Source organism: Schistocerca americana, chromosome 5 (assembly GCF_021461395.2).
Source record: "Schistocerca americana isolate TAMUIC-IGC-003095 chromosome 5, iqSchAmer2.1, whole genome shotgun sequence".
NCBI lineage: Eukaryota > Metazoa > Arthropoda > Insecta > Orthoptera > Acrididae > Schistocerca > Schistocerca americana.
This window is the reverse complement of record NC_060123.1, coordinates 203702907-203720906: the sequence shown is the minus strand read 5'-3', so window position 1 is coordinate 203720906 and position 18000 is coordinate 203702907. Positions and strand designations below refer to the sequence as shown.

Sequence of the window (18000 nt, the reverse complement as noted above, 5' to 3'; positions counted from 1 at the left end):
TGGGGGCTTGTCTTTAACTTAGGCTAATTTCTTTGGCTTCAGCAATTCTTCTTGGTAACTGTTTCTTTCTTCAACCCTTTTAATTTTCTATATATTTTATTTTCTGACCTTTCTATTTCCTCCCCACCTCTACAACAACAATCAGTCCTTCCGTCTCTCCCCTGATTTGGGGTTCTGGCTGACTATCAAACTCTACACATGGCCTAAACATAACCTGCACTACATGATCAAAAGTATCCGGACACCCCAAAATGTATGTTTTTCCCATTAGGTGCATTGTGCTACCACCTGCTGCCAGGTAGTCCATATCAGTGACCTCAGTAGTCACTAGACATCATGAGAGAGCAGAATGGGGCACTCTGCGGAACTCTCGGACTTAGAACGTGGTCAGGTGATTGGGTATCACTTGAGTCGTACGTCTGTACATGAGATTTCCACACTCCTAAACATCCCTAGGTCCACTGTTTCCGATGTGATAGTGAAGTGGAAACATAAAGGGACACACAAGCGTATTGGCTGACCTCGTCTGTTGACTGACAGAGATCGCTGGCAGTTGAGGGTCGTAATGTGTAATAGGCAGACATGTATCCAGACCATCACACGGGAAATCCAAACTGCATCAGGATCCACTGCAAGTACTGTGACAGTTAGGCGGGAGGTGAGAAAACTTGGATCTCATGGTCGAGCAGCTGCTCGTAAGCCACACATCACTCTGGTAAAGGCCAAATGACGCCTCACTTGGTGTAAGAAGCATAAACATTGGACGATTAAATAGTGGAAAAACGTTGTGTGGAGTGACGAATCATGGTACACAATGTGGCGATCCGATGGCAGGGTGTGGGTATGGTTAATGTCTGGTGCACGTTGTCTGCCAGCGTGCGTAGTGCCAACAGTAAGATTTGGAAGCGGTGATGTTATGGTGTGGTTATGTTTTTCATGGAGAGGGCTTGCACCCCTTGTTGTTTTTGCATGGCACTATCACAGCACAAGGCTACATTGATGTTTTAAGCACCTTTTTGCTTCCCACTGTTAAAGAGTAATTTGGGGATTGCGATTGCATATTTCAACACGATGGAGCATCTGTTCATAATGCATGGCACCGAGTGAGGTGGCGCAGTGTTTCAATGCTGCCTCCAGCCATCCTGATGTAGGTTTTCCATGATTTCCCTAAATCGCTCCAGGCAAATGTCGTGATGGTTCCTTTCAAAGGGCACAGCCGACTTCCTTCCCTAATCCGATGAGACAGATGACCTCGCAGTTTGGTCTCTTCCCCCAAACAACCCAACACATAATGCATGGCCTGTGGCGGAGTGGTTACATGACAATAATATTCCTGTAATGGACTGGCCTTCAGAGTCCTGAACTGAATCCTTTAGAAAACCTTTGGGATGTTTTGGAACGCCGACTTCATGCCAGGCCTCACTGACAGACATTGATACCACTCCTCAGTGCAATGGGCTCCAAATCCCAAGAAACCTTCCAGCACATGATTGAATGTATGCCTGCAAAAGTGGAAGCTGTCATCAAGGCTTAGGGTGGGCCAACACCATAATGAATTGCAGCATTACTGATGGAGGGTGCCATGAATTTTTAAGTCTGTCAGGTGTCCGAATACTTTTGATCATAGTGTATTAACTTCTGTGCTAGTGGAAATTAATCTTTCCACCTGTTGCAAGGACATGTGCACAGTTGAACAGAAAAGGGCGGCAGTGTGTGGGTGCACCTCCGAAAGATTTAAAAGAATATTTTAGTGTTGTATGGATGGTTGCCTTGGCAATTTTTAGTGAGTTCAGTCAGCCACAAATTTCTGAATGTTCTCCCTCCACACTCCCCTAATAACATTTTCTTCACCGAAGAATAAGTTATTTGTTTATATTTTGTTCGTGCGTGAACATCAGTGAAGTACGTGTTTAAATAAAATTAGGTATCAAAATTATTAAAATTTAAAGTATGCTAAATAAGTGAACAAATCAGCCAATGGGTAAATATTTTTCAGCAAATTGCTCTTGATTGTTTCGTATATATGCTATTTGTTGTTACTTTCCTTTTGCTGTCTGGTAAGATAGAGATAATACACTTATTTTAAAACATTCTTATTAATTTAGGAAAAAAATGTTATTTTACACAGATCTGTCTATGTAGAAGAAAAGAGAAAAGAAAGAGAAGAAGCAAAGGCGAAGAGGAAAGGTGGTGCACAGAATGAGGTTTGTATATTTATCTACACTTAACTGAACTCAAAAATATTAATATAAAAGAAAAATATTGTAGATAAATCCATACTGTACAGTCAGTAGTCTAAGTATGTATCTCACAGACTGTAACTTGCAGTCGTAAACAAAGTTCATTCCAGGAGACATAATTAAAGGGGACATTTATACCATTGAGGTTAATTTGTTGTTAGAAATTAATCTTCTGTGTCATTGCAAGAGACATCTCTTATTTTAACAGCTGGGAATTATTTGGTTAAGTAACAGTATTACAGAAGGAAAGTTGCTACTCACCATATAGCAGAGATGCTGAGTCACAGATAGGCACAACAAAAAGATTCTCACAATTGTAGCTTTTGGCCCTTAAGGTCTCTCTCTCTCTCTCTCTCTCTCTCTCTCTCTCTCTCTCTCTCTCTCTCTCTCTCTCTCTCTGTGTGTGTGTGTGTGTGTGTGTGTGTGTGTGTGTGTGTGTGTTATTGACAAAGACCTTAATGGCCAAAAGCTATAATTATGAGAATCTTTTTGTTGTGCTTATCTGTGACTCAGCATCTCTGCTACATGGTGAGTAGAAACTTTCCTTCTCTAATATTGATACATTCCTTCCTGGATTTTCCATTGTTTGATTCTTTGTCATAGTGTCACTTAAATGATTATCTTCTTGTGATGAATGCAGTTACTGATTCATTCTAGAAATGTCTTCTAACACATATTAATCATTTAACATGTTTATTTCAGGCTGATAAAAAGGCCCTCCCCAAGGGTGCAATCTTGCATCTGAAAGGCCTTACCAGTGATATTTCAAGGGAGCAAATAAATGAGAAACTGTCAGGATATGAGGCAGATGTAGCTTACATTTCTTATGACAAAGGGGATGAAGAAGGTTGGATCAGACTTCAAGGTGAAAACTCTACAAAAGCTGTGAGTATGAAATACCGGTTAATATCAGGCAGAATTGATGGCCAGTACTTACCTTAATCAAGCAGAAATTCAAAATACTGCCAGTGTAAAACCTTAAAGTAAGAAGGAAAAATCCTTAAGTGTCAGCATTTTGATGTTCCTTCATTTGTGAGGAAAATTGGGTTTTTTGGGCTAAGTTGGAAAGCAGGATTGGTTCTCAACTTCCAGCTTGAGAGATAAGAGACAAAAGATAGAAAATACTTCAGAAAATAAAGTTTACACCCATTCAACCCTTTTCCTTCCTGAACAGGAGCATAAGTTCAAAAAGCTGGACTAGTTTTTTCCCCTCTAGTTTTAAGAGTTTCAATCAGCATTAGTTTGAATTTTGCCTCATGAAGGTAAGAGATGATCAACATTTGTCTGCTTTTATTTTAACTGTGTAATTACTGTTTTGAGTTTTCTGGTGAATCTCTTTGGTCATATTAACAATTATATGGAATGACTAGATTACTACTCATCACATAGAGAATGTGTTGAGTCATAGGAAAGCATAATGGAAATAGTGGTAGGAATATTTCAGCTTTCAGACAGTCTGTCAAAACTAAAGAACACCACATGGCCACTTGAGAGTCTTGGTCATATTGTCAGATTTTGCTCTGGACATGATCTTCATTGTTGTTTTAAAGTGATATATAGACTATTTTGTAATCTCCTATAAGGTGACCTTCTGCAAACACTTAGAGCCATTTGTTTAGATTTACAGCAACAAGCTACCCTTTTCATTAAGTGAAAAATCTGAACAAGTCTGAAACATGTTCATCTTCTCTTTACAATATTTTCACTTGCTTTCTCGCATGAGTTACAGAAATATGTAATAAACTTAAAATTCATTTTCCAGGGCACTAAATGATATTTCAGGGAATTAATGTGCATGGTGGTGTCAGATGTCAAATGGACCCTTTTCAAGCTTTTGTGATTTTTATCTTTAATGTTATTACAAATTAAAATTACAATGTGAGGTGTCTTTCATTGCAATGAGGTGAACTGTCTAAAGATCTGTTTAAAAAGTTAACACTGTCTATTGTAAACTGTCAATTTAAATTGATTATATGATGCTAATATACTAACTGTAGTTTTTTGTCAAATGTTGTGGACACTCCTTCAGTGAATGTTCTGCATTGTAACTTAAGCCCCATCCCCTTAAGGATTGACAAGCAGCAGCTTGTACTTGATTCTATTTCCACAACATGTGCAATTAAAAACTTTCTAGTTTGTCTCAAGTGTCCTCATTTGGATCGTTTGAGTAATCAGGAAGTCTTCGTTGTCTCCCTGGCAAGCACTAAAAACCTTCTGCTCCAGTTAATGAATCCTTCCCTGACTGGGTCCCCTGAAAATTTGGCATATTGAACTGGTGATTGTTGATCTGACCTTCATGTGATGCCACTTCTGTGATTCCAAATTTTCTTCCTGCTGTGGTTGTTTTTAACCTAAGATTCATGAAGTATTGTTAACTTCCACATTTCTCAACAGTCACAGCTGTGAGTTGTATCAGTTATTAATCGCTGCAATTTACTGTATTATAGCACTTTCACTAAGCAAAATGAATAACAATATTTTAACCTCTCAGCACTGAATCAGCAGAAATCTGACCACTTTGGGCTGATGTTACACTGGAATAATTTGCTGCTAATCTTGAAAACCAACAATGCTGTCTAAACAGTTCTGGCTTTAGTGCCTTTGTTGAACCTCCTGATTTTGTAGTGTTACATTCAGTGTGATTCTTCTTCTTCTTCTTCGGTTATCAACCCACAGGTTGGTTGGCAGCAGCACGCCATTCCGTTCTTTTGTCAACTTTCTTCTTCATATCTGCATAGGTCTGGCACCCGATGTCATTTATTACTTGTTGAATGTAGCTTAATCTAGGTCGTCCTCGGCGAGTTCTTCCTTCAATGATTCCTTCTAATATTCTCTTAATGAAGTTGTTATGCCGTAAAATGTGACCTATGAAGGTTATTCTTCTTTTCTGTATATTTCGCCAAAGAGATCTGTTTTCTTTCACTCTTCTGAGGACATCTTCGTTTGTAGCCTTGTCTCGCCAGCTGATTTTTTCCATTCTCCGGTAGCACCACATTTCGAATGCCTCTAATCTTCTCTTTTCTTCTTTTCCACTAGTCCAAGTTTCACATCCGTAAAGGGCTGTACTCCACACATAGGTTTTCATGACTCTCTTTCTTACGTCTAAACTAACATTTCTACTCGTCAGTAAGTTTCTTTTTCCATTGAATGCTATTTTGGCAAGTTGTATTCTGTTTTTAATGTCACTTTTGCTCCTTCCATCTGCTGTTATTTTGCTACCTAAGTAGTTAAATTCTGTAACCTGCCCTAGTTTCTCTCCCTTTATTGTTATTCGTATGGGTTCATTGTAGTTCAGGGCGCCACTCACCATCACTTTAGTCTTTTTCTTATTTATTTTCATTCCATACTGTTCTTTTAAGGTGTTTTCCATTTCATTGAGTGCGGCTTCTAAATCTTCTTTCCTTTCTGTAATTATGGCGATATCATCTGCATATCGCAACATATCTATTTTCATTCCGTTAAGTTTTATTCCTACTTCAATATTCTCTCTTATTTTGTCTATTGCTTCTTGGATATATGCGTTGAAAATTACTGGAGATAGTGGGCATCCCTGTCTCACTCCTTTCCTTATTCTTGCTGTTTCTTCTTTGTTTTCCTTCTTAACTAAGGCTGTTTCATTTTGGTATATTTTAAAGATTATCCTTCTATCATTATATTTCAGACCAGCCTTCTTCAGAATTCTAAACATTTCTGGCCATACAACATTGTCAAATGCCTTTTCGAGGTCTACGAAGGCTATAAATACTTGTTTGTTTTTGGAAATTTGTTTCTCAATTATTAGTCTTAAAGATAAGATTGCTTCCCTCGTCCCTACACCGCTTCTAAAACCGAATTGGTCTTCACTTAGAGTGCTATTCAATTGGTTTTCAACTCTTTTCAAAATTATTCTTATTAGAATTTTTGATGCGTGTGAAAGAAGACTGAGTGTTCGATGGTTTTCACAGTCCATAGTAGATGCTTTCTTAGGTATGGGGAATATGATGCATTTCTGATAGTCTTCGGGAACTTCACCTGTTTTGTATATTTTCTGTATGAGTTGCAGTAATGTAGCTTTCATTTTGTCTCCTGATTTCTTAATTAGTTCAGAAGGTATATCATCAACACCTGCCGCTTTCTTATCTGGTAGTTCTTTTAGTGCTTTTTCAAATTCATCTTTCAGAATTGTGTCCCCTAGTTCTTCTTTCTCTACTTCTTCGCTTAATTCTATCATATTATCTGTTAGAGGGTCTCCTTGATATAGCTCTTCAATGTATTCTTGCCATCTCTTCAGCGTGTCATATCCAAATAGTACCTTGCCCTCTTTGTTCTTTATAGTTCCTGAAGATTTTACTTTCCGTTTAGCAAAGTTTTGTTTTATTGTTCTGTAGGCCAAGTCAGTTTTTCCTTTAACCATGTTTTCCTCCACCTCTTTACAAATGCTGTTGAGGTAATTTTCTTTTGCTTTCCTAGATTATATTGCATGAATTAATTTTTCTCCTTTAGCAGTGTATATATACTATTGCCAGGTATTTGGTCTATTCATAAAATCAGTTCAGTTTAAATTATATTTGGATCCAGGAGAGCTGCTGTTTAAATGTATTAAAATGTTCATAAAAAGCTAGGTACTGGTATTTCCTATTGTTGACAGCATGATGAAATTCACTGACCACCATCACTACCCTCACCACATTCTGCTAAACAAGTAACAGTGCAGCCCATCCCACACTTCTGATAACATCAAATTAAAATTCTGCCTGTCTTTAGGTAAGAAAGCTTCATCAACAAATGTAAGACAAGCCATGTATTAAGCTTTTACACAATGGATACAATGGGAATCATAGTCAGCCAGTTGCGCATCGAAAATTCTGATATAAACTGGTCCTTCTCAGAACAAGTCATAACACACAACGTATTGTGTGACAAGAGAAGACGCATCATAAGGGTTAGTCAACAGCAAAATGTTCCATATAAATGCTATGCCATAGCCATAGGGCTTAGTCAGCAGTAAAAATGTTCCAAATAAAATTTACAGTTATGGACAGTTGCCTTTCTCTAGATCCCAAGTCATGTGGGTATCCAGGGCAACAAATAGACCAACAGTTTGGATAGAGGAGCACTTATTTACTTTGATGATCCAACATGTGGATTTGCAGGTGTACATAAACTATCTGTTCACCTCAGAAATTGAACAATGTATGGTGGGTTGCTGCCCCATCTGATAACCATGGCACAATCGAGGGGACTACTGCAACATGGCGCTCAGCCTTCTGCTTCTCCCAGAAGGAATCCACTGTTCTATGTTGTCTCCATGTTAATCATATCAGTTTTGTGTTAAGACACCCTCACATTGTGGTTGCAGAGCCTTACGGTTGGTGGAATGCCCCTTACGTTTGGTCCTCATAGCTAAATATGGACTTCATGACTTGTTGCCTTGGATATTGACAGGCTCTTCAGTGATTGAACTGGTTCTCAGCTTTCTTCATGAATGTGATTTTTATTCTCAGTTATTAGGTCTTAATCTGTTTGGAGCAGGGGTAGCTCCTGTTGTGTAGTGGGTCTAGGGGATCTGCCTCCTTGGCCAGACCACTGTTTCATCCCTTTTACTGTGCTTCAGTTACTTTTAGATACAGTTTGCCTCCTTTTTTGCCACAGCCAAGTTTCCATTGTAGATGTTGCACTCTCAAGAGTATGTTGTGCTCTTGACTGTAATGGCTCAGGAGTGGGAAGTTTCCTTTTGAAAGCAGAGCCCTGGGGATGCCCACCTGCTGGCTTCCCTATTTTTCTCATCTTGCCTTTAGTATTGTGAAGACAAAAGATGTCAATTATGTTTTTAGCCTTCTCACTGTTGTTGTGATGAATTTCTTGATTTGATTTTGTCTTCCTTTAACACAATAATGAACATCCAATGTGCCATCTGGATATTGCTACACACATTCCAATTTTCTGATCATGCAATGGCATTAAAAGAACAGCATGAGGCTCCTCTGTCGACAATGAGTCTTCTGTTAACATGACCACAGAGATGGGACCAGCCTCATCTGTGTAGGTGCAGTCAGGAATATAAGTGGTGTTCCTCTTAGTAAAAGATGTAAATAATTTGCAGTAACGGATACACTTCTAATGATCCTCCCTCATCTTTCAATTCATGCATTGCTGTCACTTTATGTGTGAAGATTTAAATGTTTGCCTTACTACTGTGTGGTTGCAAGTCCAGTAGCTCTTTCTTGTGACAATTTGTGGAATGATTTTGCTGGTCTCTCATGCATAGTCCAAAATATCAAACAACTTTTGATTGTCTGGTTTAGGTGGTCTTCCAGTTCATTTGGCATGAAACACTTAGCCTGTATCGTCAACTTTCTCAGTTAGTTGACAAACCGCATTACAAAGAAGTATAGCCTTTTTCGAAACACACTGTTCAGTTTCTTAAAAAAAAAAGATGGTCCAATGTGCCATCTGAAAAAATGCATTTCTAAGTTGAAAGAAACATATTTTTAAAAAAATCAAAATGCAACACATTGCATTAAATAGTTACCAGCAACTGAACCAAACCGTTAAATCTTAGGCAAAAGTTGAATGAATTAAAAACCATATAAATATGTAGGAAAAAACAGTTCTGCCAATTTTGTTTGGAACTTCCAGTGTAATCTGCAGCCATAATCCAGTGCACAGCAACTTCTTGAATGTACCATATTACACTTCATACATGCTGTTGTATTTGGGGAGTCACATCTGTAAGACGAACTGCAGTGGCTGGGTTAACAAATTATGTTGCAACCCTTTTTATGAAAAGTACAAATATGTTGTAACTGTATTTCATGTGCTGACAGCAATTTGTTTTCCATATTTGATCATACTGCAATTATCACAGACTAAACTCCCTCCACCAGATAGCAGAGTGCATAAGTGTGTCGTGTCAGGACACTAGGAGGCAACCCTGACCTGGATCCAGTAACCCTCGTAGATTGATGACAATGATGGCCATATTGGATGTGGTTTTTAGGCAGATTTCCACATCCTACTACAGAAAATCCCAGGCTGGTTCCCATGCCCTGCCTTTGATAAATGATACACAGACATTTAGGAAACATTCTTACACTTGCACATGAGTTAAGTGTACTCTAGATGCAGATGGATGGTGTATGCAGAGACTGATAATCATAGGTGTTTAGTCTTCTTAAAATCCATTGTAATCATAGAATACATTGTTTTGATTATCTGTGTGCTTGACATCAATATGTTGTATGTGAATTTCATTCATACTAAGTTAACTTTGTAATCTCTTAAAACTGTTTTAAGTCAATATCCAGTAGGTTATGAGCCCAGGAAGAGATTAGTAAAGTTTTCACACCCATAAAGTACCATCTGTTTGGAAATGGAATGTAATGACCGCTAGTATCCATCTTTTATTACTTGGGTTATCGTGTTTCACATGTGTTCCATGTGGTGGTATCGTATTTTTCTTAAGAAAAATTTGTAATTTTCTGAACAAGCTTAATATATCTAAGGTGGCTTTGGCAGGACAAACACTGTTTAATGGTGAAGAGTTGACTCATATAACTAGCGAGAGCTAGAAATTCATAGTTGAAATCATTGGCACTAATGGAAGACCCAAAAAAGTACAGAAAGCGTTATCCAACATCATTTGCATATCCAAAACTTTGTGCAGCAGTGACTGCTAAAGAAACATGACAAAATTTACAATTGGCATTTGAAGACCTCAGTTCATCTAGCTGTATAAGGCTGCTACAGTGATTGATGAATGTAGGGTTGGCTTCTGAGGAAGGTGTGGAAGCATATTTGTTGAAAATTGTCACACTGTCAACAAATTCAGAACATCGCTAAATGAAATGAAAATTTGTGGAAATATTTGTAAGGACATGCAAGAGAATCAATTTTAATTTTCACACAAGAAGGTAACATTCGTTAATCGTATACCGTGTTTATGTTCCAGATTACAAACATTGCTCAGTGTGATGACAGTCTGCATCCACAACACCGTGGAACTCACTATAGATTTTTCTTCTGTTGCCCAAAATATATCACATGGAATGTTGGCTACTCCCCTCGCGATGCACATTTTCAACGTAAAAGTGTTAGTGTACCATTGATAAAATCCGTTGTTTAGGTAACCTCACAGCCAGAAATCACATGGGTTCAAATCTGGTGATCTTGGAGGCAGTGCAGTTAGTAACGATCAGACAATGGTTTGCTGGTGCAGTTTGGAATGATCAGCCAATGTCTTGGATTTGGGTTTCTTCAAATGTATTAGTAACAGTGACCTCATTAACAATGCGAGGTGGGCACCATTGTGCCTTTATCCTGTAGATCAGGATCACAGCAATGCGAAAGATTGTGTTGTTAGTGGGGCTGCTGTCAAGTTGAATTGACATCTCGAGAACTTATTGGGCTGTTGAGAACAATATTTTCTTTGTTGACACCTTGTGCTGTAGTAGTTTGTTGTTTTTCATCTTTAATCTGTCTTGCAGTTATCACAGAATTGTGTTGATAATGTGTTCGACATGGGGGTGTATGTGAATTTCATTCATACTTCACTTAAATAACTAATTAGTCTGTTCCAATAAAATAGCATGTTTTCTCTTTAGTTGTGGAAATGATTGTGAAAGGTGTAGTTAGTTTAGCTATAGTGTGTTTTTAGTGTTAAGATAGAGATGGAAGTCCGTATATCTTGACGTTTGAAAAGACTTAAATGGAATTACAAGAAAATTGAAATAGGTTACAAGTCCCTTTCCTTGAAGTATTTGATGAAATATGTGCCACTTACTGTGAAGCTTGCCAATAATTAAATCTTCTTGAAAACTATCCATATGGGGACATGTCACTTGCTGATGCATATACCGTATTTACTCGAATCTAAGCCGCACTTCTTTTCCGGTTTTTGTAATCCAAAAAAACCGCCTGCGGCTTAGAATAGAGTGCAAAGCAAGCGGAAGTTCTGAAAAATGTTGGTAGGTCCCACCACAACTAACTTCTGCCGTCAAATATATGTAGCGCTACACAGGCATGCTTTGTAGGCACAAAGATAAACACTGGTGCCAAAACCTCTGCGTCAGTAAATAGATTTGAAAGAAAAGGTAGAAGGTGAGCTTTTTTTCTCCGCCCAGAGTTTCAACCACTGCATTTTCCAACGAAGTAAATACAAATTCCGTATTGTTCATCTTAGAATGTAGCAGAATTTCAATGTACTGTGAAAATCCGACTGGCAAGATTGTTTGGGATGTTTGTCAATATGGCCAACTCTACGTTCTGAATTTTTTCCTACCAGTGAGAAGAGATGGTTGCTAATAGGAACCTGATGAAATGTGAATCACATGCAGTATTCTCTTTACCATAAGAATAATACGAATATAAACATTATGCCATGTATTCTCGCGTGTTTGCTGCTATCTCATTTAAATCCTGTCTGCCTAATAAACTACGAAACTAGAGTGAGACAACAGCAAACGCGGAAGAATATACGTATCGTGTCATGTTTATATTCGTATTATTCTTATGCGTAATAGTGATACAGTCAGAAATGAAGCACAGCAACTGACTAGATTTTTAAGACTCTAATTTCTATGCAGAATTTGATGTACTAAAGAAGCGGCCGCAAAGATTTTCAAACGGTGAAAATTTTTCGCCTAACTCTCGTTCAGAACATGTTCTATCATACGCAGTCTATTATTTGGTTCTTGTTGATCATTATCAAAGAAAGCAGCAGTGTAAGTAACAAAAAATAGCAGTCTCTTGCTATTGTTTCGCTAATGAGACGATTCCTCTCTCTCTTTTTTAAAAAAAAATTGTAAGTGGCGGTAGTGCGCACAAAAGCAAGCCATCCCGCGAGCGGCGACAGGCCGTAAACACGCACTATCGGAATGCGACAAACGATGCATGACACAGTATAGTAATGCATTTTCAGTGTAGAGTGACGTAAACACCTATAACAAAGAAGACGGCACTTATCTGATCAAAGGAAAATAGGCAATCGATTCAAACCAGACGAAGCACGTGAAAAAGGAAGGGTACCCGTATAAATACGGACGGAGCGCCTGACGCATAGCAATGGCTACCTGGTAAAGCTTAACTGCTAAGCTTACGACTCGAACCAAACTACTGTAGCTGTATAGTCATTCATTCGACCTAAATTGTCTCGTATTACAATGGACCAACTTTGTTTCGATTTGGAGGTGCGGATTAAAACTTCTCTCTTCCCTTGAATTTCGAGTCTCGAATTTCAGGTGCGGCTTAGATTCGGGATTTTTTTTTCTTTTATTTCGAGTCTCATTTTTCAGGTGCGGCTTAGGTTTGAGTGCGGCTTAGATTCGAGTAAATACGGTAATACTATTCAACCACAGCAAATGTGCATGTTTACATTTGTATTCAAACTGTGCTTCCCACTCATTCGGGAAGATCTTTTGGAAAAAAACAGACTAAATGAGTGAATACACCCTACATAGTTTGCATGCTACGATCAAAATCTGAAAATTCAGTTCCTACCAAATGTGTCTCATGAGGCAGTGGTTTAGATTGAGGGCATATGTTTGGCAATTACTAACGAAGTGCTAGTACAGTTGGGAAAGGCTGTGCCAGATTTGATGTGTGAATGACCTTTTTGATCATGTTTTGCCATGAGAAACAAACACTGATGTTCATGAATTTGATACATTTGTTGAAATGAATAATCTGAAATTGATTCCAGAAAAACAGTGTACAACAAAATTATGCATACAATTAAATCCAAGGTGATGGATCGTACTTTATGGCACCTCTTTTGGAGGGTGGCTAAACAGCACATTCAGCACTGAAATTGTTGTTGAATGTAGAAATCTGGGACACAAACATGCAATATCGGCAAAAATTGTCTTGGGTAGAGCACTCTTAACTCATGTGGAATAAATGTACTGTGGCACACACAAAACCATTGAAGGCACACACAGATTCGAAAGGAAATGAACAGCTAATTTTACTGTCTGATGATTTTCAACAAACTCTACCAGTTATACAGCATTTAACAGCCTTCGATGAACTTAATCCATATCTCAAATCATCAGTTTTATGGTGAAACATTCGGAAACTAACTTTGAAGAAGAGTTTTTCGTGTCCAACTAAAACATGATGCATCCACTGAATGTTTCACAAAACAATTATTGGATACTTGCATCAGTGCCAGACGTTGCTCAGGATGTTTAATATCTGCTACAGTGATTGGCCCCATGCCTTGTTGATACCATTCATGTATGGAGTGTGGGAAGAATGATTGTTTGAATGCCTGTGGTCATGCTCATGATCACTCTGAGCAGAATGTAGGGAGTTGTAGTATACTCCTAGAGTAATAATTTGAAGCCGGTTCTTATAACTTTAATAGATTTTTGTCGCGATAATTTATGTCTACCTTAGAGTGTCTGCCAGGTCAATTTCTTCAGCGTATCTGTGACACCCTTCTACAGATGAAATAGACCTGTGACTATTTGTGCTGTTCTTTTCTGTATATGTTCAGTACTCCTGTTAATTGTATTCGGTGTGGGTCCCAAACACTTGAGCAATATTCTAGAGTGGGTCACATGAGTATGTCCTCTACCCCTATCGTTCGTATTTGGTATGGGTTCACACACTTCAGCTGTATTCACGATCTGGTTATATGAGTGATTTGTACACAATCTCCTGTGTAGACTGATTGCAATTCCCCAGTATTCTGACAATAAGTTGGTCTACAATTTGCTTTGCCCACAACTGAGTCTATGTGATCATTCCATTTCATATCCCTACAAAGTGTTACACCCAGATTTGATACTCCCCTCCCCCATATAGCTGGTCTTATCTGTGTATTGGACTGGATGACAGAAATCTGTGTCGTGGAGGCCTGCGAGACAGACCAGCAATGAAACTGTCACTGTGGGGCAGTCCATGGGTGATAAGGTCTCCATGGTTTGATAGGGATAGTGGTAGTTGCTATGGAGAACATTCCACACAATCGTCTTGTCTTATCCCTGCTGATGGATCACCTATGTGGTGCTGGTACTGGGTGTCTTTTTAGAGGTAACTAGCACAGTGCATGCATGTGTGCACCACTACATTGCCCGGTACAGCAATACTTCCTGCAGGGACAGATTGTGCAGTATTCACTTTCAGGATAAGCCTTGTTTGCCTAACTAGTTCAGAGCTCTAAATGTGGGGCACCAGTCAGTGCAACAATCTTCTGGTTGTCTTTGAAGTTGCTGTTACAGATATTGTTTTTATACATTTTCACACATTATTATACATTCTACAGTTGGAAATTCTGTTTTGGAATTCCTTCCTATAAAACAAATTCTCATTACACACCATCTTACTTGTTCCCCAAAGAGCTGTGTTTAACAATTCTTGCCTTAACATTTGAACATGTCAGTAACAGATAGTCACTTCCCAAATACAGCATATTCAGTCACAAATAATTGGGAATGAAACTTTCTCTTTGGCCCTTTGCATATCCAGTATTTCAGCATCACATTGACACTATTCAGCAAATTTTTAATGATTTTTTAATGCATTATATATGTCATATAGAAGCTTAGTTGAGTCCACTTCTATGAATAATGAATTGAAGACAGGTGCTCTCTCTCCCCCCCCCCCCCCCCCCACACACACACACACACACACAGTAATGGCCTATTCCATTGCTTCATGGGCATTGTTGTTACTTTAATTCAGCACATTCTGTGGCTTGAGATTTGGAAAAAACTGCCGATATGTCTCAGATTGTGAAGTACTGCTAATTATGTTCACTATGTGATCAAAAGTATCCGGACACCCCTAAAAACATAAGTTTTTCATATTAGGTGCATTATGCTGCCACCTAATGCCAGGTACTCCATATCTGTGACCTCAGTAGTCATTAGACCTTGTGAGAGCAGAGTGGGGCACTCTATGGAACTTGCATACTTCGAACATAGCCAGGTAATTGTCACTTGTCGTAAGTCTCTATGCGAGATTTCCACATTTCTTAACATCCCTAGGTCCACTGTTTCCAATGTGATGGTGAAATGGAAATGTGAAGGGACACTTACAGCACAAATGCGTACAGACCAACATTGTCTGTTGACTGACAGACCCCCGGCAGTTGAAGGAGGTGGTAATGTGTAATAGGCAGACATCTATCCAGATCACACAGGAAATCCAAACTGCATCAGGGGCCACTGCAAGTACTAGGACAGTTAGGCGGGAGGTGAGAAAATTTGGATTTCATGGTTGAGCAGCTGCTCATAAGCCACACATCACTCTGGTAAATGCCAAACGATGCCTTGCTTGCTATAAGGAGCATAAACATTGGCTGATCGAACAGTGGAAAAAGTTGTGTGTAGTGACGAATCACAGTACAGAATATGGCTATTCGATGGCAGGGTGTGGGTATGGCGAATGCCCATGAACGTCATCTGCCAGTGTGTAGTGCCAACAGTAAAATTCGGAGGCCGTGGTGTTATGTTGTGGTCATGTTTTAAGCACCTTCTTGCTTCCTACCATTGAAGAACAATTTGGGGATGGTGATTCAATCTTTCAACACGATTGAGCACCTGTGGTGGAGTGGTTATACCATAACATCCCTGTAATGGACTGGCCTGCACAGTGTCCTGACCTGAATCCTATAGAACACCTTTGGGATGTTCTGGAACGCCGACTTCATGCCAGGCCTCATTGACTGACATTGATACCTCTCCTCAGTGCAGCACTCCGTGAAGAATGGGCTGCCATTCCCAAAGAAACCTTCCAGCACCTGATTGAACACACATGCCTGTGAGAGTGGAAGCTGTCATCAAGGCTTAGGTCAGGCCAACACCATATGGAATTCCAGAATTACCGATGGAGGGCACCATGAACTTTTAAGTCATTTTCAGCCAGGTGACTTGATACTTTTGATCACATAGTGTACATGATGTAGAGACTAAATTATGTTGTCGATCCTTTGTAGCAATTAGCACAAAGCAACATAAATTATGCTGTGTTTCGGGTCCATATGAAAATGAATATCAAATAAATTGGTGAGACAGCTTTTGTGGAATGTTTTATACACAGTGTAGGCTTACAGATACAGGTGGTTCAATATAAGATCAACAGATGTCAGGAGTATGCTAAAACCTTCAAATTTGATGATGTACTTTGGGCTCAGTGCCTCAATTCATTCATTATCTTCGTTAGTAATTTGTAAAAGGATATCTACATTAGAATTTGAGTGGGTGGTGGTGGTGAAGAATATCAGGCTTTTACAGCTGTATTTTTATTGTTTTTGTTGCATTTATCACTAATTGTATTAAGCATCTTCAGAGGTTCTTACATCACCCGTGCTTTGTATGCAACTTGGCTCTTGAGTATGTACTAATAGACCACAAAAAGACAAAAAATCTCGGAACATAGTTAATGATTAGGTGAAACATACCCAGTACAAACAATGTTGCTAAAGACTATGACCCATGTGGTAAACACAATTAAGGTAGCAACTGAATTAGAATGGCTGTAAATATTGATGATGGAATAGAAGCATTAAGTTACCTAAATTAATTCTTAAGCTACATTGTCTTTCTTTGTGAAAGGAGGTAGTGTGTAGGGAAGAACTTCACGAAAAATAAGTCAAAAGGAGTTTTAAGTTAATTATAGTTTAGAAAATATTGTTTCAGTTGAAGTGCTATGTAAGATTTCAAGATTGATTCTCTGATAACACATTAACATCATTAATACAATTTTTCAGGTCCTTGAAAAAATTGGGGAGTCAACTATAGAAATCGGGAATGTAAAAATTGAAGTGAGAGCACTGGAAGGTGAAGAGGAGGAAGAGTTCCTCAAGAAGACTATGGAAGACATACAGAAGAGGAGATTCCATTACAACCAAAATAAACGTGGCCGCAGAGGTATGGTGTGCCCCAGTTACTTATAATAATTTATGCTGTAGCTATCATGAAATTACAATTTGTGATATTTTGGTAGGTGGTGGCAGAGGTGGATTCAGAGGTGACAGGAAAAGGAAACAAACCTCAGCAGATTCTACTGGTGAACCTCCATCGAAAGTAGCAGCAAAAAGTGAATGATGGAAGTGGAATGGACAGAAGAGACAACTAAATAGGTTGATCATATTTAAAGTAACAAACGCGCAAGACTTTTTGCCAGTGTATGTGAGCTGTTTATTTTAGTGCTTTTGTATAATATATGAAACACTTTAAAAATCAGTGTTTTATTGTAATACTAAAAAAAATTAAAATTTATATCTGTTATTGAAATTAAGTTGTGGAAACAATGTGGTTTCCCCCTTCACTCTGTTATGAAGTTACTGCTTTATATTACAAAACAGAAAGGTAAGAGTCCATGTATTATCCTGTAGATAACAATCCACACATGGCAGTGTGGAGCAGACAGGATAATTAAGTGTTCCATGATGGGTATAAATTTCCACTCCTACTCTCACTTTCAAATCCAAGGCTGAATGAACAAGACTGAAACAAGAGTCAGCACTCATTTAATTAAAAAAATGCATTGCTTATGAAACTTTTAACAAATAGTTGCATGACAGAGGAGACTTATTACATAGCTCATTTCAGTGACACAAATATAAGGAATGACCCTTATTGTGGCCTTGTTAGAGTATAAGGATTATTCTTATTGTGTCAAGTTCTGTTAACATGAATGAAGACCCTCATTAAATTACATTGTATTGTGGTTTCATTAGAACATGGATCACTCATCCAATAATATGATCTGCCAGTACTAGAAATAATAATTGTTGTAGACCACTCCCACCATCATATGATAGTGAAATACT

The 18000-nt window shown here is 38.5% G+C and overlaps 1 protein-coding gene across 1 annotated transcript in view; it reads left to right on the top strand.

Annotated features, from left to right (window-relative positions):
- LOC124615592 (la protein homolog) overlaps nucleotides 1-17461 on the top strand; it is a 62441-nt gene extending 44980 nt beyond the window's left edge. Inside the window, exons 6-9 of the mRNA XM_047143577.1 lie at nucleotides 2129-2204; nucleotides 2943-3125; nucleotides 16936-17095; nucleotides 17172-17461. Of these exons, the coding sequence (XP_046999533.1) occupies nucleotides 2129-2204; nucleotides 2943-3125; nucleotides 16936-17095; nucleotides 17172-17272 (520 nt within the window). The 3' untranslated portion in view covers nucleotides 17273-17461. The remainder of the gene's footprint in view (nucleotides 1-2128; nucleotides 2205-2942; nucleotides 3126-16935; nucleotides 17096-17171) is intronic.
- Nucleotides 17462-18000: the final 539 nt, after the last annotated feature.